The following is a 23,967-nucleotide window of genomic DNA, read 5'->3' on the forward strand; positions in this document are numbered from 1 at the left end:
TAAAACCATCCTAAATCAGCCATTAAGGAAAGCTACACACCATTCATGATACCTGATTGCTAACTGTAGGAACCTTGCCACTGATTCAGTTATTTTTTGATTTTGTGTGGTCATAAGATAGGATGTCCTTATTTCACCAAAGAGCCATTCCCTGTTTATGAACAGTGGGTCAATGAATTGGGATCAGCTATAAGCATAAAAACAACAATTAAAATGGATTCAATTTCACCATTCCCGCAGGGGCAAACTCTGGGATTTTATTAAATTTTCCAGATAGCAAGGCGGAGGGAATCCCGAAACACGTTGGTTTCGGTGTTTTTAATACTTCTTAATTTGCCTTCCGTCTCATAGGTACCACCATGCCGATATCAAGTCTGAACAGAATGGATGCTATCGTCATTGTGTCGATGAAAACATCGAAAGGAGAAACCACTATTTGGATCTTGCAGGAATAGAAAACTATACTTCAAAATTTGGACCAGGTAGTATTTTATCCCAGGCAGTGTGGTGTAGTGGTTAGAGCTTTGGGCTAGGATGTTGGAAAGTCAAGTATGAATCCCCGTTCTGCCAATGAAGGTTGCGGAATGACATTGGGCCAGTCGCTGTCTCTCAGCCCGGCCCACCTCATAGTTTGTAAGCTGCCCTAAATCTCTGCTAGTGGTGGTGGTGTGTGTATGTGTGTGTATGAATAAGTAAATCATAGAATCATAAGAGTTGGAAGGGACCATATAGTCCAACTCCCTCCTTAATGCAGGATCAGTCTAGAGCATCCCTGACATGCACTGTACATAGTTTGGATTGCATTTCCATTTTTTCTTCTGTAGGAAAAAGATTCAAAAAGATAGGGTGCAAGTAGTTACACCATGATTTTGCATCCAGTTCTGTATCCCACACTTATAAAAGCAGGACAAAAAAAATATTTCCTCTCTAGATGTTTTTAAATTTCAAAATTGGAATGATGTTTCCATCTGGAAAATTGATTTGGTAAACCTTGTCTATGCCAAAATTAAAAATTAAACAAAGACTCATATTCATTTGTTACCTATGTTTTTCCTGGGGTCAAATAAGTAATCATATTCATATAACATTATATAGTTTATTGTAATATTATGACCCTTTAGGACAGTGTATGCCATTGTGGTTGTTTATATTTGCAGCTTTTGTTAGCTAGCTAGTTAGGGAGTATGGGTTGTTCTATTCTTATAGTTGAAATTTATTAAATTTACAAGCGTTGTATACTGTGCCTGTTGATAAGAGTTTCATAATAGTGGGTCATATATTAGTTAAAGTGCTGTTATTTTTCTAAAATTAAAAATTATGCCAGGCACTGCTGCTGATTGGTAGGCATCAGCTTTGTTTCATCTTTAGGCAGCTTCCATTTGGCACATCAAAGGAATAAGCTGACTGATCGATTTTCATCCCAACTATATTTTCTATATTCATCATCTCCTGCCCCCACCCCCACCCCGCACAACAAGAATATGACTATCTCCTCTTACATTTTCTAGGATCTCCGCCTGCTGCTCAGAAACACGACCCGCCAGTCCGAGTGGCGAATCAAACTAGATCCCGTTCCCACGAACCGGAAATCTTCCACGCTCACCAGCGGAGATCACCGGCGGTGGACCCGGGCCACATCAGCTTAATGGAAGCGTCCTACGCCAAGCTGGCGGAAATACAGCAGAGGCTGCGGAGTCAGGATGCAAGCAGGCACTTTGTGAAATCTCCAAAGTCCCAGAGCAAAAACGTGGCTTCCGTTAACGCGGGAAGGGCCGTGAGGAGTAAACCAGTTCCGGGAACCTCGGTCCCGATGACTTCCCCTACGGCACGGGTGGGCCAAAACCTTCCTTACCTCCCCATGCAGTCGCAGCAGACTTACAAGAAGCACAAGCAGAGGGCCAAGGAGGCTCACCATATGTGCAAAACCTTCCAGGCCCCGGGGACAGTTGTGGAAAAAGAGCACGTCAGAGACCTCCCCGCCGTCGTCTTGTACGAAGGCCAAGTAGGACAGATGGTCCAGCGTCACGAACATCACCATCACCACGAGCATCACCACCACTACCACCACTTCTACCAGACATGAGCCGGAACCCTGCTCCCTCGTCGATAGGGATCATCCCATGTGAAGGAAGCCCCGTGCAGCGGTTCCCCCACGAGAGGGCGTCGTTCTTATTGACGTTGTGGCTACTCCATTTACTATTCCGCTAGTACCCACGTTAGGACTTAAAACACTAAAAATAATAATGATGATGATAATAATAATAATAATCTAACACTATTTATATTACGTGGAACTGTATATCTTACTTTAGTAACTTGTGGATTTTTATTGTTGGGTTGGCTTGTAAAAAAAATAGAGAGCGCGTGCGCGCGCAGACACAAATGGCCAATTGCGGTTCTACGGAGCTGGGTCTGACCGCAAGGCCGTCTGCGCACTTCGGAGAACAACCCCTTCCTCTGGTACCGGAAGAGATGCTTCCAATGATGTGGTTGGGCATCTGGCCTAGCCGTGCGTCGGCTCGGGGCTCGGGAGCCTGTCTTCGGGAACGACGTTCCGAGGTTCTGGACTCCGGGAATACAAAACAGCTGCTACCTCTAGTCTAATTCAGAACTTCTAATTGATTGTACTGTGCTACGGGAGGGTGGTATTTTTTTTTAACTCCAGTGCATCCACGTTGCCTGTTTATGTTGTACTCCTCACCTCTTTACAAGCTATATCTTAATAGTAACAATGAGGAAAATATTAACTGTACTTGTCAAAACAGCTACATTTTTTCCCCTAACATTTAAAAAAAAAATCCAGTTCTTTGGTTTTAATTTCCACTTCTTTGGGGTTTCCCCCCTGTTATGCATTTATGGCCTGATTAATATACATGGTAATATTTTAACGCATCAGTTCTTTTCCCGTACTGGATGATGCATGTCAGAAAACCAGTCCAGCAATGCTCCGATGTAGGTTTGCCAAAAGCCTGCTTCCCGCGGGCAATCCCCTGCCACCGCTCTAAAATTACCACCGCTACCGATATTCGCGGCAGTAGATAAAAAGGTGGTGGTGGCACCTAACCAAGAAGTGCTGTAGCTTTCAGGTTATGCTCTAGGAATCCCCCCTCCCAGTATTTATGGTTTTTACCATAGATATTTGGAAGAATTCCTAGAGTGCCATCTGGAAGTGAGGTCACTCCAGGGTCAGATGAAATCCTCACCGGGCCCCGCCCCAGAAATCTTCCTGGGAGTTGCGGGCAGAGGCCTGGCCACCCTACACCAGTGGGGTAAACAGTGCCTAACCCTAACCCGCTTTATTCCAGTTTATGGCCTCTACTCCCAACAACACTGAGGAAGCAACTCTCCTCAGGGTTCAAAATGCTGCTGCTTTTACACTCAGTCCCCACTTCCTCAGGTGCCATTAGGGTGGCCAGGTCCCTCTTCGCCACCGGTGTGAGGATTTTGGGGCAGAGCCTGAGGAGGGCGGGGTTTGGGGAGGGGCTTCAATGCCGTAGAGTCCAATTGCCAAAGTGGCCATTTTCTCCAGGGGAACTGATCTCTGTCGGCTGGAGATCAGTGGTAATAGCGGGAGATCTCCAGCCACCGTCTGGAGGTTGGCAACTCTAGGTGCCATGACATCACCAACTGGCTCCCCCCCCCCAAGCCGGCTTAGTTCCAACCTCCCCAGGGTCCTACTGCTTGCCTTTTCCTCGGAGTGTGCTCTAAGGCCCGAACTGGCATGATGCAGAATGTGCCCCACACCCTACCATTTTGAAAAGAAACACGTATCGGACAGAGACGCAACTTCCTTTCCCACAATTATTACTCAGCCCATAACTAAACTTCGCTGTGTTTTATTTTGTTTTGTTAGTTTGCAGATTTTCTTTAACTTTTTTTTTTAAAAAAAACATTTAATCCCAGTTTGTGAGTCCCCCTTCCCTTCCCTTGTTTTTTTTTTTTTTTTTTTGAGAGAAAGCAAGAGATAGTTGTGGAAGGAATATGCTTTCTCACTTTAAATTTTGGCATATCTATCTATATATACATATATACACTGACACACACACACACACATATATATATATACACACACACACTCAGGTACATTTTCTTGTGTTTTCCAGAACTCAGTGGCTTTTGAATATTAACATTTTAATCTTAAAATAGTAATTCCTTGGGAATGTTTCAAATCCCCACGTTGTATGTTCCTGTTTTCTCTTTCGATGCCTCTGAACTTTGGTGCCCGTCGGCGGCCGTGGCTTCTGCTTATTCCCATTTGCTTCTGCTGTTCTCTTTCCCCGTCTCTTCCGGCTCCTCCGACCCCTTCCCCTTGGACTTCCCTTCCATAAAAGCAGTACGAATGTCAAAAAAGCCCTAGAAAAATCATTTGTTGTTGAAGGTAAACATAGGAAAAGTGTGACCAAAAGAGCTGGTGATCTGGGTCATACCAGTAGGGATCAGGAGTTGAAGGCTAGGGTTGCCAGGTCCCTCTCCTCCACCTGCGGGAGGTTTTTGGGGCGGAGCCTGAGGAGGGTGGGGTTTGGAGAGGGGAAGGACTTCAGTGCCATAGAGTCCAATTGCCAAAGTGGCCATTTTCTCCAGGGGAACTGATCTCTATTGGGTGGAGAAAAGTTGTAATAGGAGGAGATCTCCAGCTAATACCTGGAGGTTGCCAACTCTATTGAAGGCATCTGGATTGATTCCAGCTCCCACCCACCCTCGGACAGCAACCCCCTAGTTGCTAACCTAGAGGCAAGGATGTGGAAAGAATGGTGGACTTTCTGTCTGCAATGGGGATGGAAGGAAAGCCTCTACTCCTTCCTCATAGCCAATTTGCACAACTATTTTCTGACCAAGCTTTTGCATTCTTTATAACTTTACAGCTCTCATAGTATAGTTGAATAGGTGTAGCCAGGCAGGGCTCTACCTTTTGGCCCTCAGCATCGAACTTGGTCCTAATCCCCCTTCATGCATAACCAGCCACCCAAAAGGAAACAAGGGTGGCGGCCTCTTTACCTGCTTCGCTCCCAATGCGAGGAGCGAGAGAAGCTTGGGTGGAATCCTCTCGTGGGCATGGACCCATGCAAATAGGAATGAGGGGTGCTGCGTAAGGGGGAAGCTCTGTTGCTGTTCCCTTCGGACAGGAAGGGGTTAAGGCTCCCTGCCCCTGTGTCATTGGCTGTGGCAGGAGCAAGCTGGTAGGCGGAGCCAATCGCGTCAGGGCATGCTCTCAGCAGGGATAGTGGCCAAGCAAGACATAGTTTAGGGTCTGTGGTTGTGATGGAGTGGGAAGGAGGGGGTTATTTATTTTTTTGGCAAGGTGGCGAAGGATGTTGGAAGAGGGGAAAGTATTTTGGCGGGCGTCTTTGTTTGCAGAAGCTTACCAGGAAAACAATCTCTCGGCATGGAGGGGGGAGTGGGGGGGCACATTCTTGTCTTCTCCCCTCCCTCTGGCAATAGTTGTGCCTGACCGTTTGACAGGCGGCCAAGGAGGAAACCAAAATGCCTTTGTCAGTTTTGGAACATGAAACGAAATTCCGACTAGACACACAGAGCATTTAAACACACACACACACACTTGATTTCGCTTCTCGTGTCTTTGAAGTTTCAGTGATTTTTCGGTTTGTTTACAATATTGTGAAATGTTTTTATGCTACGTTTCGGGGGGGACGGGGAGCTTACACGAAGGCTAGGGTTGTGGTTGTGTGTATGTGTGTCCAGTCCCGCTATTTGATGAGTTCCAGATAGGGGTTTTTCCAAGCACCGTGTCTTTCAGAGAGTCCGGCTTTCGGAGAGTACAACATTAGACCCTTGACGGTGTTAAAAGTCCTGCCTTTCTGTGGATTGAGGCCAGAATCATAAACCAGAGCTCCAATTTATGGAGGGGACGGGAGGGGACAAATTAGCAATTGCTAACTCTTCTTTTCATCCAAGCAGAATAAAAAAAAACACACACAAAAACACGCTGTTTTATTTTAACGCCTTTTCTTCTCGTCAACATCTTGTCCTGTTACATCTGGCGCCAAACTTCAGAGTTTGTTTGGTGTGTGTGATGACTGGCCCGTTCCCTTTATTCTTTGCGTTTCTAAAATTCAACATTATTTATAGGCTGAATTTTCTGTATAGAAAATCTGGGGTGGGGTAGGGTGGGAGATTCACAACGTCTTTAGTTACCACTGAATTGTTCTAGTCTATGGCTATTTTTGCTGCTTGTGTTTATCAGTCCTTTTATTCTCCTATGTATATATATAATTATGGGCTGCAAAAAAAAAAGGCATTTACATGTCTAGTAGAAGGAATAAGCTTATTTATATGATAGTGTTAAAACGACGTCTGATGTACTCAAGTGATTTTTGTTTTACTGCATGCAACCCCACAAGTGTATCTCACATTCCGCTGGAGAAAGATGCCGTGCCGTTGGAGCCCCGAACGAATGGTATTCTTTTGACTGAGCATTTTCCATGTGCAATTTGGCAGCTTGAACAACAACAACAAAAAAAAAGTTGATTCTTTTCTGTAATGAGAGATATGGGATTTTTTTTAAAAAGTATTAGACCGGGACAGATGAGCAACGAATTATAAGGTTGACCCTGGCCCCAGCACGCTCTCTAGCTTTTTAAAAGTAGAAGCTTGGAAGAGCTGGTGAAGAGTTTTCTTGGGTTCTCTGTCTCATTGGGCGGTGTTGAACGAACCTCTGTTCGAGACGTTTTTCAGTGATGCAGCTTGAGAGGGTGGCCATTTATGCACGGCCGTTTCCTTTGCGGTCACCCCCACCGACTGCTCCGGTGCTTCGTTTTGATGATGCATGCCTTTCATAACCGTCAGAGGTCACCTAGCTCTCCCCGTGCATTTTGCCTGCATTTTCCAGATTCTCACTAAAACGGCATCATGAAAACATAATCAAAACTGGGAAGCGCGACGACCTCTGGCGGTCGGGAAAGGCATGCATCATCAAAACGAAGCACAGGAGCAGTCGGCCGGTTGACCACGAGGGAAACAGCCCTGCATAAATGGCCAGAAGGCACAGAATTGTGTGTGGGTTGTTCCATAGGTCAATTAAAAAAAAATCAACCTCAGGGTGTCCTAGGATGGCACTTCTTAAGGCTGGTTTTGTGGCAGCGATCAGGAAATAACTGGTTGAATTTACTCCTGACCCAAAGTGGCCAACATTTGCTGTGACCTAGTTTTCATGGAAGTGGTAATGTCGATGTTGGGTTGGACCATTTGCAAGTGGAAGGCTCATACGATGGCAAGTCCACACATACAAAATACTTGTATCTGCAGGTTGGAAAACTAGTATGTCAGGCCATGGCTAGGCTAGAATCTTTCCTGACCTACTAGCTTTCTATGTGGAGGGAATTTCCTTTGCATGGCAGGGCAGTCCAACATACAAGCTCCCATCTGCAGGTTTTATACTTCCTTTTAGCAGGCCATACTGGTGGCAGTTGTCATAGTCCCCCTCCCCCCCAAGTTGCACTGAGATTCAAGGAAGTTCTTTCAGAAAAGGTAACAGTGGAAATACTCCTGGGGCCGAAGGAGTGTGTGTGTGTGTGTGTATGTGTGAAAGCGTGGAAAATTCATCTGTATTGCAATCGATGGAAATTTTATCACTGCAGGGTTAAGCTTTCAAAGCATCTAAGATGAATATTGAAGGAAACAGGCTACAGGTTATGTTTTGTTCACTTTCCAAATATCCATACTGTATCTCTCTTAGGTTTCGTGAAATGTAAATGAACTTTAATCACATGGCGTCCCTCTGCTTAACACACAAAGAAAAGATTTTTTTTTTAAAAACAACAACATTTATGTAGGGTCATTTAAGTGCCGTCTCACATTTGTATCTTGTGCATCAAGTGTGAATAATTGTTCACGTCATGTAGCACAGGCTATTATCTGGGTTATTTTATTGTTATTATTATTATTCACAGAACTCTTAAAGCCTCCATACATTTTTTAAAAAGTTTGCTTTTCAGTATTTTGTATAGTAAATATAGATGGTTTTTTGACTAAATGCTTTATTTATTTAATAGCAAAACTGTGCCAAGAGAAACCCCTGTTAATTAAAATTTTACTAGTTCAGGAAAAAAAAGGTGTTTCCTAATCATTTGCGGAGGTTGGTGTTGTCACGGTCCTGAGTCTCTGTCTTCTTTTCTAACCAGTTCTGGCGTGGTTCCCCCCACCTTACAAACCCTGCAGAATAATTTTGAGTCAAGGTAAGGAATGAATTGACTCTGCGTGGCCCATTTTGGGTTTCTACGGGTCCTTATTTTCCCCCTGCCCTCCCAGCGTAGTTAAATTGTGGAAGTCCCTGCCCCAGGATGTGGTGATGGCTGCCAACTGGGAAGGCTTTAAGAGGGGGGTGGACATGTTCATGGAGGATAGGGTTATCCATGACTACTGGTCAAAATAAATACTGGTCATGGTGCATACCTATTCTCTTCAGCATCAGAGGAGCATGCCTATTATATTAGGTGCTGTGGAAAACAGGCAGGATAACTGCTGCAGACATCTTGTTTGTGGGCTTCCTAGAGGCACCTGGTTGGCCACTGTGTGAACAGACTGTTGGACTTGATGGACCTTGGTCTGATCCAGCATGGCCTTTCTTATGTTATTGTGCTCTTAATTTCATGTTCTTACTCTGATTCTACGGTGCCAGTACAACCACAAAAAGTAATGGTTTCACACTCTCAGGCAGGGTCCCCAACACGAAATGGGAGATTATCCAGAGGCCTTTGTGATATCCGAGATCTCTGGCATGACCGCACATTTCCCAGGGTCTTCCACTTGCACCAGGCACCGCTACCATTTGGGTATGGGAGAACAACCTAACTTCTCCGTCAGGTTGTGTGCATAGCTCTCAGTGCTGGGCCAGGTATGCGGCGAATCTCAGATCTTGTTAAAAGCGATACTATCCATCCCAGGATCACTACGGTGTTGTCACACAAAGGCGGATAACACTGAACATGACAGAAATCTGTCGCATTGTCAAGGATTCTTAGGGAAGCAGTTGACTACAAGCAAACTGGATCTTGATTGGACTGTTAACCTGCAAAAAGGTGTTCATCTTCCATTAGGGCAAGGCCTATCACAGAATGACAACTGGGTGTTTTCTGAGCTTCTGAGGGGTTATCTGGAATCTATCTACCCAGAACACAAAAACCCACTCCCAAATTCCAGCCCCCCCAGTGAACCTAAAATCTTAGATCTGTTTCCTAGAAAGAAAAGGTCTTCGTTGTCACAGAAAACACCTTCATTACTAATTCAGTTCTCCATGAGGGCATGGTGAGAATTTGGCGGGGTTATTCCTTGATTCTTAGTCTCAAAACCCAAAGCAAGGGTTTCCAGATCTGAGTGAATATTATTTAGTTCTTCAGATACAATGGACCCTGCAATTGCGAAGTGGTATGCTATGAAAACCTTGCTGAGCCTTACAACGGGATTCACAACGGCTCTCTCTGGTACATCTCTGGGTCCCCCACCTGTATCATGACTTTTCTTATATGAATTCCTGGAAAAGATTTTGTTTTGCTTAATGCATCTGATGAAGTGAGGCCTGATCATGACAGCTCATGCTGAAGTACATTTTATTCGTCTTTATGCTGCCATTTGAATTTTGTTTTACTTTGCCAAGGATCACCCTCGATGCTACTCGCCTGACAATGCTTTAAGATTGGCTGAGAGAAGCACCTGGGTTGAAAATGGCTTTTCTTAACAGGAAGGTGGGTTTTATTTTGCCCCCCCCCTTTTTTTTTGTTTAAATGAGTTTGCCTAATGGGTCCTTTCCCTGACACTCTCTTGTTGTGAAGACGACAGGCAATAAAGGAGAATTTGTTCCCATCATAAAACACCAGCTCGCTCTCTCTCTCTCTCACACACACGCACACACACACACACACACACACAAATAGAGGTAAGGATACAGGTGACCGTTTTGACGTGTGTTCCACCTTTGCACTTAATCGGTGGTGAAATTCTTCCTTCTCTCTTGGCAAATTAAGACCTGGTTTTAAACAAAACCCCAGGGAGGCAAAAGGAAGAAGAAGAGGAGGAGGAAGAAGAAGAGTTGGTTTTTATATGCTGACTTTCTCTGCCACTTAAGGGAGACTCAAACCAGCTTACAATCCCCTTCCTTTCCCCTCCCCACAACAGACACCCTGTGAGGTGGGTGAGGCTAGAGAGTGTGACTAGCCCAAGGTCACCCAGCTGGCTTCCGGTGTAGGAGTGGGGAAACCAATCCAGTTCACCAGATTAGCCTCCGCTGCTCATGTGGAGGAGTGGGGGAATCAAACCCGGTTCTCCAGATCAGAGTCCACCGCTCCAAACTACTGCTCTTAACTACTACACCATGCTGGCTTCACATTTGCACAGTGCCCTGTTCAAACTAGCCGGCTCAACTTCTGCAGCATAACTTCTTTGCACAGGTAGAAACCCAGTTTAAATAAAATGCTACACAAGCTGCTTTTGCTGCCTTGGCACCGGGACCCTTTGGTTGGCCCTCCCGGACGATTGGCTAGCCACTGCATGAAACTGCATAGTATTTAAGTCTAACCTGACAATTAATGAACAATCTAGCCCAGGATGAATTGTCTCAAACCCATGGCACTTCGGTCTCCTGAATAAGGTCATGCTTCTATCCTTTTGACTCAGTGAAAGGAAATCTCTGAGAACTTCTGTTGCTTTTATCCAGAGTGGTGTAGTGGTTAATAGCGGTGGACTCTAATCTGGAGAACAGGGTTTGAATCCCCACTCTTCCACATGAGCGGCGGACTCTAATTTGGTGATCTAAGTGGGTTGGTTTCTCCATTCCACATGCAGCCTGCTGGGTGACCTGGGGCTAGTCACAGCTCTCTTAGAGCTCTCTCAGCCCCACCTACCTCACAAGGTGTCTGTTGTGGGGAGAGGAAGGGAAGGAGATTGTAAGCCGGTTTGAGTCTTCTTTAAGTAGTAGAGAAAGTCGGCATATAAAAACCAACTCCTCCTCCTCCTCCTCCTCCTCCTCCTTCTTCTTCTTCTCCTCCTCCTCCTCCTCCTCCTCCTCCCATCCTTCCTCCAATCAGCGCAAGATGGTGCACATTGTTCTCACCCTCCAGTTCCCAAATATATGAAAAACCATCACCTCAAAAAAAGATCCAGGCTGAGATGCTCTATCAATCAGTTCCCTTCTGTGATCTGTGGCTGTTTTAAAAAGACACATTTAATGTAAGAGGTACGATTATCTCTTTTTTAAAAAAGTCTTTTTCCAGGACATCGTCAAAATGCATCTGCTTGATCTGCAACAATCAAAGCAGTTGGGGAGGGGTTCCACTTCACCTCACCCCCCCATGTACTGCGATCTCCGATGCTCAGTACAAGTTCTGCTTTAACAGAAGCAATTTCAGAGAGCTAGCAGGTTTTTGGAGAGGAGAGGAGGAGAGGAACAAGGAGGTGGGGGAGGGGGGGAAGAGAGCGAGATAAACCTTATTATGTTTCTTTGCCAAAGGAGAAAAGAAACGATATTGACTTAAATGTGGGAAATTTAAAAGAGGCCATATGTTCTCATTTTGTGCTTTGTTTCTAATGGATAGACAGAAATCTTTGAAGTGTGGATTGGCTCAGCGGGGTGCATGCTTCTGTGGAGAAAAGATGCTAAAAGGAAGGATGTGAGGGGGCATGCGAAACTCTATTAGCCATGCAATAGCAGAGAGAGAGGCAAATCCAGTGATAATGTACATCTGTTTCAGGGGGTTTATAAGGCTTTGAACATTTTTTATGTGCTGATAAGTGGATCCTTTTCTTACCATAACTTGGAACTTCAAAGCAGATTGTGTGGATAATGCAAATTGCTGAAATATGAGATTTTCCTACAAAGAGGTTTCCAAAAAAGGGGGGAAAGAATTAAAGCTAATTGATGCCACAGTCTTTTATGTGCTGTGCAAAAAACTCAACAAAAATTGATTTTTTAATATTTTTTAAAGGGGGCATTGACGGAAAAATATATTGAAGGCTGATCTTTTTCTTCTCCCTCGCTCTCTCTCCCCGCCTCTTTTTTTGGTGGGCAAAGTCTTCAGTTTGAGAGAGACATTTCCGTAAGTTGAACATTTGTCTCCCAATATCAACGGAGCAATAATAATGTAACATAAATTAAGATATGACACTTAGCAGTTAATACTATCAAAGCCTCTCGTACTAAAGGAATGTTCAGAAGCCATGAGAGGGAAGCGACATGAGGTATCAGAAGATGTTATCAGCTTCATTTCATGAGCTCTTCCCCCTCCCCACATTGAAGTACTACCACTAGGGAACTGTATTTGGATATTACCTAATCAAACCCTGGACTGAAAATACCCTGCCGTTTGGATATCGTTACAGATGATCCGAATTGAAAAAATGCTAACCGTTAATAATATTTTGCAATCTATCAGCCTACAATTCTGGGGCCTGGCTTAGACTTTGTGGAGGTTGGAAGGAGTTGGGAGAAGAATGTAACCGACAGGGAAGTTTTCCAGTCAGTAGAGTTAACACTGATCTGGCTAATGGCGTATCTGAATGGCCAAGAGGTTGAGAGGCAGCACTTGCCAATCATCTGGAAAGTGTCTATACATGGCTATGGCATTTCTTTGTGGGAGCTCAAATAGGGTAATGTAGAACAAGATCAATAAATTTTTGTTAATCCATTGAGCCCCGTAGCTGCCCTCTCAGAGCTAGTTTCCTATTAGCAAGGTGTTTTCAGTGTAAAAGGGGGGGGGGTTCCCTTTCGCCTACCTACTGCTGCTGGTCTGCAGTTTCTTTTATTACTCATGCTGTTGTATGTGTAGATCAAATATCTGCTGAAGCTGGCAACATTCAAAATACTTACTTACTTAAATTAAACTCCTCATTTGACCCAATGGCCTTGAGCAGTAGCACACCAATAAAGTTAAGAACAGTCCTAAAACTCCCGACTCAGATATATTTATTCATATTATAGAATCATAGAGTTGGAAGGAGCCATGCATGCCGTCTAGTCCAACCCCCTGCACAATGCAGGGTCAGCCTAGAGCGTCCCTGACAAGTGCTTGTCCAGCCTCTGCTTCAAGACTGCCAGTGAGGGGGAGCTCACCACCTCCCTCGGGAGCTGATTCCACTGTCGAGCAACTCTTACTGTAAAGAATGTTTTCCTAATATCCTGCCAGTACCTTTCATATGCAATTTAAACCCATTATTGCGAGTCCCAGGCAGTCCTATCCTCTGCTGGCAACAGGAACAGCTCCCTGCTATATTATATCTTGCTATAGCAAGGGAAAAGAACTTTGCAACCACCAAGGTGTTCTTGTGTTCACTACCTGCTGGGAGCATTCTCAGTTTCTTTCCAATAGGTATATTTGCCCTCCCTTGAAGAAGCGGCAAAATCCGCAGTTCTCTTATGTCAGAATAAAAAAACATGTTCCAAAAGACAACGTTCCAGTGTTTCAATGTGCCCTGATGGACAAAAACATAATCTATTTGAGCAAGAAAGCTTTTTACAGTGACCGTCCATTACTTGAGAAGGTATTGAATTTAATCTAGCAAACATAAATACTCTCCTGTATTGTAGGACAGTTTACTATTCCAAATATTAAAGAAATCGATCACTTCTGGACTCTAATCTGGTGAACCTACCTCACAAGGTGTCTGCTGTGAGTAGAGGACGGGAAGGAGATTGTAAGCCAGTTTGAACACATGAACACATGAAGCTGCCTTATACTGAATCAGACCCTTGGTCCATCAAGGTCAGTATTGTCTACTCAGACCAGCAGTGGCTCTCCAGGGTCTCAGGCAGAGGTCTTTCACATCACCTACCTGCCTATTCCTTTTAACTGGAGATGCCAGGGATTGAACCTGGGACCTTCTGCATGCCAGGCAGATGCTCTACCACTGAGCCACGGCCCCTCCCCATTTGATTCTCCTTAAAAGGTAGAGAAAATTGGCATATAAAAAACAACTCTTCTTTTTTTCCGTCTTCTTTTAAAAAATCCTGCCCTTCCTCCAAGAAGCTCATGTGATACATTTTAATTGATATACCTATATTGATATAGATATGTTGGAAGCCGCTCTGAGCCCAGCATTGGTCAGGGAGGGCGGGGTATAAATTCAATACATCAACTCAAGTCAGCGCTCTTAGCTCCTGCACTAGTTCTCCAAGCAAATTAGCAACATCTCCCCCCAGCCACAGAACTGTGATCTGTAAAGCAAAGGAGATCAGTCACAGATCTCCCACAGAAAATTGTAGTTTGGCCCCACGTAGGGCTTCAGGCTTGGACATGGTCCCACGTTCTTGTCCCATCATCCCTGCCAGCACGATGTAGTGGTTAAGAGCGGAGGACTCTAGTCCGGTGAACCAGGTTGGTTTCCCCATGAGCCCAGTGGTGCAGAGTGGTAAACTGCAGTACTGCAGTCAAAAGCTCTGCTCACGACCTGAGTTCGATCCCGACGGAGGTTGGTTTCAGGTAGCCGGCTCAAGGTTGACTCAGCCTTCCATCCTTCCGAGGTCGGTAAAATGAGGACCCAGCTTGCTGGGGGTAAAGGGAAGATGACTGGGGAAGGCACTGGCAAAACACCCCGCAAACAAAGTCTGCCTAGGAAACGTCGGGATGTGACGTCACCCCATGGGTCAGGAATGACCCGGTGCTTGCACAGGGGACCTTTATCTTTACTCAATGAGCCTGCTGGGTGACCTTGGGCTAGTCAGAGCTCTCTCAGAGCTCTCTCAGCCCCACCTACCTCCCAAGGTGTCTGTTGTGGGGAGAATGGTGATTGTAAGCCTGTTTGAGAGAGGCTTCCTTTATTGAGTTGATCCATCTCCTGTTGGATCTGCCTCTTTTCGTGTTGCCTTCAATATTTCCTACCATCATTGCCAGTGTGGTTTTTAGTGGTTAAGAACAGTGGACTGGACTCTGATCTGGAGAACCAGGTTTGATTCCCCACTCCTCCACACGCAACCTGTTGGGCGACCTGCTGAGTTCTTCCTACCCCTGCGGGAACCAGGGATCATTGTGAGTCACTCTTGCATGTCAGCTGCTTCTCAGAGTCAGTTTGCCATCTGTGAAATGGGAACACTTCCAGTCTTTTCCTTAAGGAGACGTAGAGATGAAAGCACGCCAACTCAGCCCTTCTGGTTCTTGAATGCTCCCCGGGGGGGGCGGGGGCTTCTCCTCATGCTGGCTGCTCCCTTGATTCTGGTAGAGGGTGAAGTTGGCTTGACACCAAGGCAGAGCTGACCCCCTCATGGAAATTACAAGGGGACCCTTCATAGGCTGGGCTTAGGAGCCAGAAGACCACAGAATACCAGCGTGGTATAGTGGTTAGGAGAGATAGGTTGGAGTGGTGGAGTCTGATCTGGAGAACCAGGTTTGATTCCCCACTCCTCCACATGAGTGGCAGACTCTAATCTGGTGAACTGGACTTGTTTCCCCACTCCTGCACATGAAGCCAGCTGGGTGACCTTGGGCTAGTCACAGCTCTCTCGGCCCCACTTACCTTACAGGGTGTCTGTTGTTGGGAGGGGAAGGGAAGTGGATTGTAAGGTGGTTTGATTCTTCCTTAAGTGGTGGAGAAAGTCAGGATATAAAAACCAACTCTTGTTCTATATGGTTCTGGCTGCTATGGGATGTACTGGGGAGGGGGCAAAAACAGTCAAAGCTCTACTTGTGACCTGAGTTTGATCCTGACATAATTTGGTTTCAGGTAGCCGGCTCAGGGTTGACTCTGTCTTCCATCCTTCCAGCATGGTGTAGTGGTTAAGAGCAGAGGTTTGGAGCGGTGGACTCTAATTTGGAGAACTGGTTTGGATTCCCCACTCCTCCACATGGAGTCTGATCTGGAGAACTGGGTTGGATTCCCTCCTCCTCCACATGAGCGGCAGATGCTAACCTGGCGAACTGGACTTGTTTCCCTGCTCCTACACATGAAGCCAGCTGGGTGACCTTGGGCTAGTCACAGTTCTCTTAGAGCTCTCTCAGCCCCCCCTACCTCACAGGGTGCCTGTTGTGGGGAGGGGAAGGGAAGGCAATTGTAAGCCGGTTTGATTCTTCCTTAAGTGGTAGAGAAAGTCAGCATACAAAAACCAACTCTTCTTCTATTTAAATTAAATGTTCTGTATCATTTTGGGGGGCGGGGAGCAGCAGCAAAAGAGCCTTCAACTACTTTTATATAACGAAGCGATTTGGAATGTGTTGATTCTAGGCTGGGAGGAAAGAATTCCCTCCCTCTCAAACCTGGACAGTGTCCCCTTTGAATTCAATGTGTAGAAAGCCGTCCAAGGTTGTGTCAGGAGTTATAAACACTGCGGGCTGGAGGCACTGTAATTGATTTTAGTTCTGTGTTTGTAAAGCTGGCCAGACTTAGGTTGCAAAGATCAAAGCACTTGGCTCACAAAGGCGCCCTTTCCGCACCCTCCCTTCATCTCTCCGCCCGACTGTAATGAGACGGGGCCTACATCTGCTTCCCAGTTGCTGCAGTTTAAGCGGACCAACTTCTAGTGTGCTCCGGCGTTCCGAATGCAAGCCTTTGGTTTTTATCCCCAGACCAGGATGAGTGGGAGAAGGAGGCGGCGGCCTGACTAATAGGGTTGCCGACCTCCAGGTACTAGCTGGAGATCTCCTGCTATTACAACTGATCTCCAGCTGATAGAGATCAGTTCACCTGGAGAAAATGGCTGCTTTGGCAATTGGACTCTATGGCTAGGGTTGCCAGGTCCCTCTTCGACACCGGCGGGAGGTTTTTGGGGTGGAGCCTGAGGAGGGCGGGATTTCAATGCCATAGAGTCCAATTGCCAAGCCGGCCATTTTCTCCAGGTGAACTGATCTCTATTGGCTGGAGATCAGTTGTAATAGCAGGAAATCTTCAGCTAGTATCTGGAGGTTGGCAACCCTATCTATGGCATTGAAGTTAGGGTTGCTAGCTCTGGGTTGGGACATACCTGGAGATTCCTGGGGTGGAGACTGAGGAGGGCGGGGTATGTGGAGAGGAGGGACTTCAGGTCCAATTGCCAAAGCAGCCATTTTCTCCAGGTGAACTGATCTCTATCGGCTGGAGATCACTTGTTATAGCAGGAGATCTCCAGCTAGTGCCTGGAGGTTGGCAGCCCTAATTGAAGTCCCTCCCCTTTCCAAACCCCACCCTCCTCAGACTCTACCCCAAAATCTCCAGGTATTTCCCAACTTGGAGCTGGCGACCCTACCCAAGCATCACTGGTTTCATTAAATCATGGTTTTGCATTTATGTCTGAATGGAAACAGAAAGTGTTAGTGGGGATCAGAAGATTGCTAGGCCACGGTGGCCTGCAATAGCGGTCAGAAAAATAAGCCTTTTTGCCTAGATAATAATAAAGGCAGCGTGGGGCTTGCTAATATGTGGTTTCTCCTCAAAGGATGACAATGAACTGCTGCTTAACATCTACTGTCCCCCTTCCTACTCAAGTCACAAGAGAGAGACAGAGAGACACTGGTCATTTATGCATGGGTACTTTCACTCACGTTTGCCCCCGGTCTGTCTCGGTTGTTCCTTTGAGTTATGCATCAGTTTTCCATCCATTAGAGATGACCTTGCGGCCAGCCCTCGCAAATCCCGGGACTTCCTGGTCCTCTAATAACCCGACTCTTCGATCTCCCTTGAGCTCAGCCTGGGTGAAATTCCCATGCATAAGACAAAGCGTGGGACACAGAAGCTTGGTTTCTCTCACAGAAAGCATGCAGCCAGTTACAAAGCAACATGTGAAGAGGCGGGGATTCAAATGCTTCCTGCTTTCTCCAAGCTCTTTCTGAGCAGAAAAAGGGTTTTTAAAAAGGAGCATTGGATTTCCCCCCCTTCCTTTCAGATTGCTCTTTTTTTTTTAGTTTTTTTAAAATATTTTTTAGTTTTTTTCAATATAGGGGTACAGAAATAAAAAGGGGGAAGGGAATAGTGGAAAAAATAAAACACAAAATACAGATTAACAGTGCTCAAGCTCACCTAATTCTTCGTGACCCCAGATTATTAAAAATGATAAAACTAAGCCAATCAACATCAGTATCCATTTAATACAATTAATAAAAGAAGGTTATGTACTGCTGTAACCTCTTAGAAAACATAAGTCTTACTTGTCTACTTTGCCTATTGTTTCTATATTATTAAATTACCTGATTCCACAATATGTACTATATCCATTTGCTATAAAATATCTATTGCTCCGTTTTTTATGTTGTTGTTCTTAAAATGCTTTTCTTTGTGGCAATTGGGTTTTTTGGGGGGATTTGCTCTCACAGTAAGCACTACAATAAGCCAATTACCAAGCAGCATTCAAAGGGGTGGGGACTTGATTTGAGCTCTGCTGGTGCATAGATTCCCAACAGGAAAGTGCGGGTCCAGCGAGCAACGAACCTCAGGTAAAACTCCCATGCATAAACGACCACTAACTACATTCATGAGAACAAGAAGTGTTTTAAAATCCCAATAGGTCTTTTGAGCTGGTCGTTTCCCTTGCTAAGAAGCCACCGTGCGCCGTCTGCGCTGGACTTCCATACAGTGACTGAAAGGAAGGTGCAGGTGAATGGCGATGCCAGGAGCAGAAAAGTCGGAGGAAGAGTTGGACGTGGAAGGCACCGACGACAGGAGCAACCAAACCCCTGGTGCCAGGATGAAAAAGCCTGAGTCATCCTCGCCCGTTTTTCCCTGAAATAAAAAGACGCCACAGAGAAGCTGCCAAACCTGTCAGAAATATCTGAACTTTAACAACAGTCTTTCCGAGCAGTGTCATGCTTTTAAAGAATCCATATGAATCCCGAGAAGAGGGAGATGTGGCATCTTTCCCCCCCCCCCCCCACGGAGCTTGAAATATCTGCCAAAAAAATCTTGTTAAATTGATTGTGATTTTTGGAGGAGGGAAAGAGAGCGGAAACCAAAGACCTCACTTTTTAAGTCACACTTGTTTCTGGAAGCCACGTGGGGCAGGCAGTGGGTGAAAGAAGCCGCAGGGGTAGCTAGGGTTGCCAACCTCCAGGTAATGTGGATTCAAAAACCAAGCACAAGTAAGAACACACCAATATGAAGGCAATTAAATATCACAACTGGATTATGCTGATAGAAAATATATTATGAGGAAAGACCTCAAAGAGACAACTGCAGTTGATAAGAACAAGGGGACAAAGGTCCAAAATGTACAATAAATAAAGCAAAACGTTAAGAAGTACAAAGGCGTTGGAACGCTCACAAGTCATAAAAGTCCATACATGGAACAGAAAGCAACGGAGCAAGAATATCGCGCAATGGGCTTCCGGTAAATTCCCATTTCATAGATATTTTTTCAAGCTATAAATTCTTCCGTATGCTTGTAGCTTCATTCAGAAGTTAAAGGAGTGTACCTTCCTAGTATGTACGGGTGGCTGGATAAGACGTCTTATCTTGTCCCCTTGTTCTTATCAACTGCTGTTGTCTCTTTGAGGTCTTTCCTCATAATATATTTTCTATCAACATAATCCAGTTGTGATATTTAATTGCCTTCATATTGGCTTGTTCTTACTTGTGCTTGGTATTTGAATCCACACTCCCTGTTTAAGCACTAGTAGCCACTTCTTTGATTACTAACCTCCAGGTAATAGCTGGGGATCTCCTGCGGTTACAACTGATCTCCAGGTATTAGAGATCAGTTCACCTGGAGAAAATGGCTGCTTCAGTGATTGGACTCTATGGCATTGAAGTCCCTTGCCTCCCCAACCCCTCCCTTCCTCAGGCTCTGCCCCAAAAACCTCCCGCCGGTGGCAAAGAGGAACCTGGCAACCCTAAGGGTTTTGGAGCTGCTACCTATAGTCTTCTGTTATGGGTATATTGTTAGACCAGGGGGTGATTTCAATCTTTAAAAAAATAAACTCTGCAGTTTTGCACTTCTTAAAGCAGGGGTGGGGAACCTTTTTTCCGCCAACGCCGTTTGGATATTTATAACATCATTCGTGGGCCATACAAAATTATCAGCTTAAAAATTAGCCTGGTATATTTGGTCAAACATTTAGCCAAGATGCACGACCAGAGATGGCTCCGAGTGTCTGCCACATAGAGTGACTCGCTTTTGAGCTCTGCTGTCCCCAGCTGGACCCAAGAGATTCAGGCAGTGCAGTATCCTTCTAAGCTAGAGATCTGCCAGGACCCACGAAGGGCCAGACCAAATGATTTCGAGGGCCTTATACAGCCCCCGGGCCTGACGTTCCCCACCCTTGTCTTAAAGCATTTCCTTTAAAAAAAAAAAAAAACAAGCTGGAAAATGAATGGAGAAACAGATAATGAACTGTACATGTCACTCTTTTAAAAAATAGGCAACACGCCTCCGCAAGTGTGCAACAGAAAGCGTTGATTGGCTGGGGCCTGTGATGTCACCCAGGGAGTTAGAATAATGGAATCATAGGATCATAGAGTTGGAAGGGACCACCAGGGTCATCTAGTCCAACCCCCTGCACAATGCGGGAAATTCACAACTACCTCCCCCCAAAGCAGTTTTGCACTTCTAAAAATGTTTCCTTCAAAAAAAAAAAAAAATCAGGTGCCAAATGAATAGCAAAAGGCAAACATAAAGGCGACTCTTCAAAGAGGAGGGGGAAGCTTGACTGCAGAATGGTTGAACGGAAGTGAAGGCTGAACCGGCATTCAGTTTGATATGTCTGGCGTTGCGATTGCAAATTTGGGGAGGCGCATGCTGTAGTAGCTACTTCTCATCTTATATTATGTCTGTCTTCGCCCATAAGGCAATTTCCTGCTATGAGTGATACTAGTGTGCAACTGGAAGCTGTATCAAAGGCTGCGACAGCCTAGCCTCCCGCTCATCCCCCCAGCCCCCCAACGTGGTTGGTTTCCCGAGACAGAAATTGTCCCTGACAGATGTTTGTTTGAACTTTCCCTCTCTGAGCATTTTTTGGCATTGTGTCTCGCATTCCTGAGATGGCTTTGAGAATGATTCCTATGGATGTTTGCACATGGAAATGCTTTGGCCCCATCTTGTCCCGGACTCTGAGGACCAGATAGACCAGGAGGAAAATTAAATCTTGGAATGACTTTCCCAGCCGACGCCCAGAGAATGGAGTGAAAGTTGGTTGCTAAGGCTAATCCCGTCTCAGCCTGGTTGGGAAGTTGCCATAGGTCCCATCACTAAGCCGTTGAGAGGACAGATCTATGCATTTTATGGTCCTTTCAACCAATGTTTTCCTTTAAAAAAAACCCTAAACATCTCTATCTAAGCAATCCACTGACACACACAGAGCTTGCCAACATATTTACAGGTGCCCTGCTTTCTTCTTCTGTCTTGGGAATAAAGCCCAATGAGTCTTGAATGAAACGGAGGAAAACATGCAGTTTTGGGTCACTCCCGAAGAGAGCCAGCATGGTGTAGTGGTTAAGAGTGGTGGTTTGGAGTGATGGTCTCTGATCTGGAGAACCTGGTTTGATTCCCCACTCCTCCACATGGAGTGGAGCTAGGGTTACCAAATGCCAGGTGGTGGCGGGCAAACCCCCGCCAGTCCACCTGGCTGCCCGCCGACCAACTGAGGGTCGGTGAGCAACATGTGCATGGGTGCCAGCCTGCCGTACCACGTCACTTCCGGTTTACACCCGGAAGCGCCGCATCGCAACGGGCCTTTTACCACTCAAACTCCGAGTGCAAACTTCCCACTCAAACTTCTGGGTGTAAACGCATCGTAAGGGGGTGTTTACCACTCAAACTCCACTCAAACTTCCGGTGTAAACCAGAAGTGATGCAATTGCGTCGGTGCGGCTGCGCATGCGATCTTTGCCTCACCTCCGCCCTAAAAACCTCCCACCGGAGGAGAAGGGGGACCTGGCAACCCTAAGTGGAGCCTGAGGAGGGTGGGGTTTGGGGAGGGATTTCAATGGGGCATAATATCATAGATGCCACCTTCCAGAGCAGCCATTTTCTCCAGGTGAACTGATCTCTGTCACCAGGAGATCAATTAATAGCGGGAGATCGCCAGCCACCCCCTGGTGGGGTTTGGATTACTCTCTATTCACACTGAAATATCAAGTCATAAGGCATGACTGTCGGGTCTCGTAAGGATACCACTTGAGAAATAGGATCCTTTGAACAAGGTATGTAAATATAATGGCAAGGTTTAAATTAAACTTCATTTTGTGTATATATAATCGTTTATATATTATATAAATATAACATGTAATTTTGTATGGCTACAGAAAAAATTCGACGACAATTACAGCGTCAAGAAAGCATTCAGCTCTACTTTACATTGTCTTCTCCGTGTTGCTATGAGCAGCTGAAGAAAATTTGTGAAACAAGCACATTTTACCGTAAGCTTGTACTGCTCAAACAGGAGACTCTTAATATTCATGACATATATTGTAAACTTTGAGCTGTTATTTATTGTATAACCATACTGCTTTGTGAAGATAACAAGGAATTTTGTGCAAATAACAAGCAAAGAAACTTAAAACGTAAGAAAATATGTGATTGCAGAAAAATACATGCATAGGCAATTAAGTAAACTTTGCCTTTTTGGAAATATTGAACTTATTGTATTATTGATGCTTTAGGCTGCAACTTTGATTTCCACCACCTGGTGGTTGGCAACTCTTCCGATGGAGGTCTTTCACATCATTTACTAACCTGATCCATTTAATTGCAGATGCCGGGCACTGAACCCGGGACCTTCTGCGTGCAAAGTAGATGCTCTACCACTGAGCCCCAGCTCCTACCCCATGTTGCAGTCTCAATTGGCGAGATCTACAAAAGGCCTCCTGTTTGACAGCCCCTTCTGTCAACGGATGAAGAAGAAGAGTTCGTTTTTCTATGCCGACTTTCAATACCACTTAAGGGAGACTCAAACCGGCTTACAATCCCCTCCCCCTCCCCACAACAGACACCCTGTGAGGTAGGTGGGGCTGACAGATAGTGACTAGCCCAAGGTCACCCAGCTGGCTTTGTGTGTAGGAGTGGGGAAACCAATCCAGTTCACCAGATTAGCCTCTGTCGCTCATGTGGAGGAGTGGGGGCTCAAACCCGCTTCTCCAGATCAGAGTCCACCGCTCCAAACCACCGCTCTTAACCACTACACCACACTGGCTGGAGAAGAACAGCGTGCCGTTTGCCTTTTGTTTGGCACACCATTCAGCTCGGTTTACTTTTAAGCATTGGGTTAAGTTTGGTGAACAATAGAGAAAAGATTTTTGCGCATGTCTGTAGGGAAAGGAAGGCCCCCCCCCTTTAAAGGGGGGGGGAAAGGAAGGAGCATACTCGAAGTTCTCCCGGTCCTGGCAAATCATGAGGCGTTTTTCATTTTGTAACATCAAAGGCAGCCCCACTCCTTTGATGTCTGTGCATGCTGTTTAAGGTAAAGCATGAATGAAGAAATGTCAATCTGCAAGGTGTCCGTGTAGTTTATGCTGAACACTGAAGAGGACTTGTAGATAAAAGACGAACACGAGGTTGGATAATGAATGTCCAACGCGGAGGTGTGCATATCTAAAAGGAAGCACTCAGCTGGAGCAGAGCTCTGCAAACCTTAAAACTCTACTTAGTCCAAGTTTAAGAGATTTTTTGAAAAAGTTTTTTTTAAAATGAAAGTGAGTAGCAAACTAAGGAAGTCACTCCACACACAGCCTTGTTGCTTCTGTGTTTCAAAATATTGCCATGTTTTTTCGGCATTTTGAGGGGGGGCATTTATGGAGAGAAAAGCAGGGTATAAATCAGGGGTGGGGAACGTCAGGCCCGGGGACCGTTTAAGGCCCGCGAAATCATTTGGTCTGGTCCTTCATGGCAGATCTCTAGCTCAGAAAGATCTAAGGCTGGTGATCCGCCCCCTTCCGCGGACAGAAATAGACTATATTCAAGGCAGAGGTGAGTTTGTTTTGCCGAGAAAAGGAACCCTTTTCCGCCCTTGCAGAAGAGTCGTTAGCTGTGGAGCTGCTAAGACCGCCCAAGAAACTGTGTTAACCCTTTCCCACCCAGGCCATGAAGAAACATATTCCCCCAGGGCTGGGGGCGGAAGTGGCGACAATAGAGGG

The 23,967-nt window shown here is 45.6% G+C and overlaps 1 protein-coding gene across 1 annotated transcript in view; it reads left to right on the forward strand.

Annotated features, from left to right (window-relative positions):
- Positions 1 to 2,086, forward strand: part of NKD1 (NKD inhibitor of WNT signaling pathway 1) — a 136,142-nt gene extending 134,056 nt beyond the window's left edge. Inside the window, exons 9-10 of the mRNA XM_056862961.1 lie at positions 352 to 482; positions 1,509 to 2,086. Coding sequence (XP_056718939.1) covers positions 352 to 482; positions 1,509 to 2,083 — 706 coding nt within the window. The 3' untranslated portion in view covers positions 2,084 to 2,086. The remainder of the gene's footprint in view (positions 1 to 351; positions 483 to 1,508) is intronic.
- The last annotated feature ends 21,881 nt before the right edge of the window (positions 2,087 to 23,967 follow it).

Source organism: Euleptes europaea, chromosome 17, assembly GCF_029931775.1.
Source record: "Euleptes europaea isolate rEulEur1 chromosome 17, rEulEur1.hap1, whole genome shotgun sequence".
In the NCBI taxonomy this organism is placed as follows: domain Eukaryota; kingdom Metazoa; phylum Chordata; class Lepidosauria; order Squamata; family Sphaerodactylidae; genus Euleptes; species Euleptes europaea.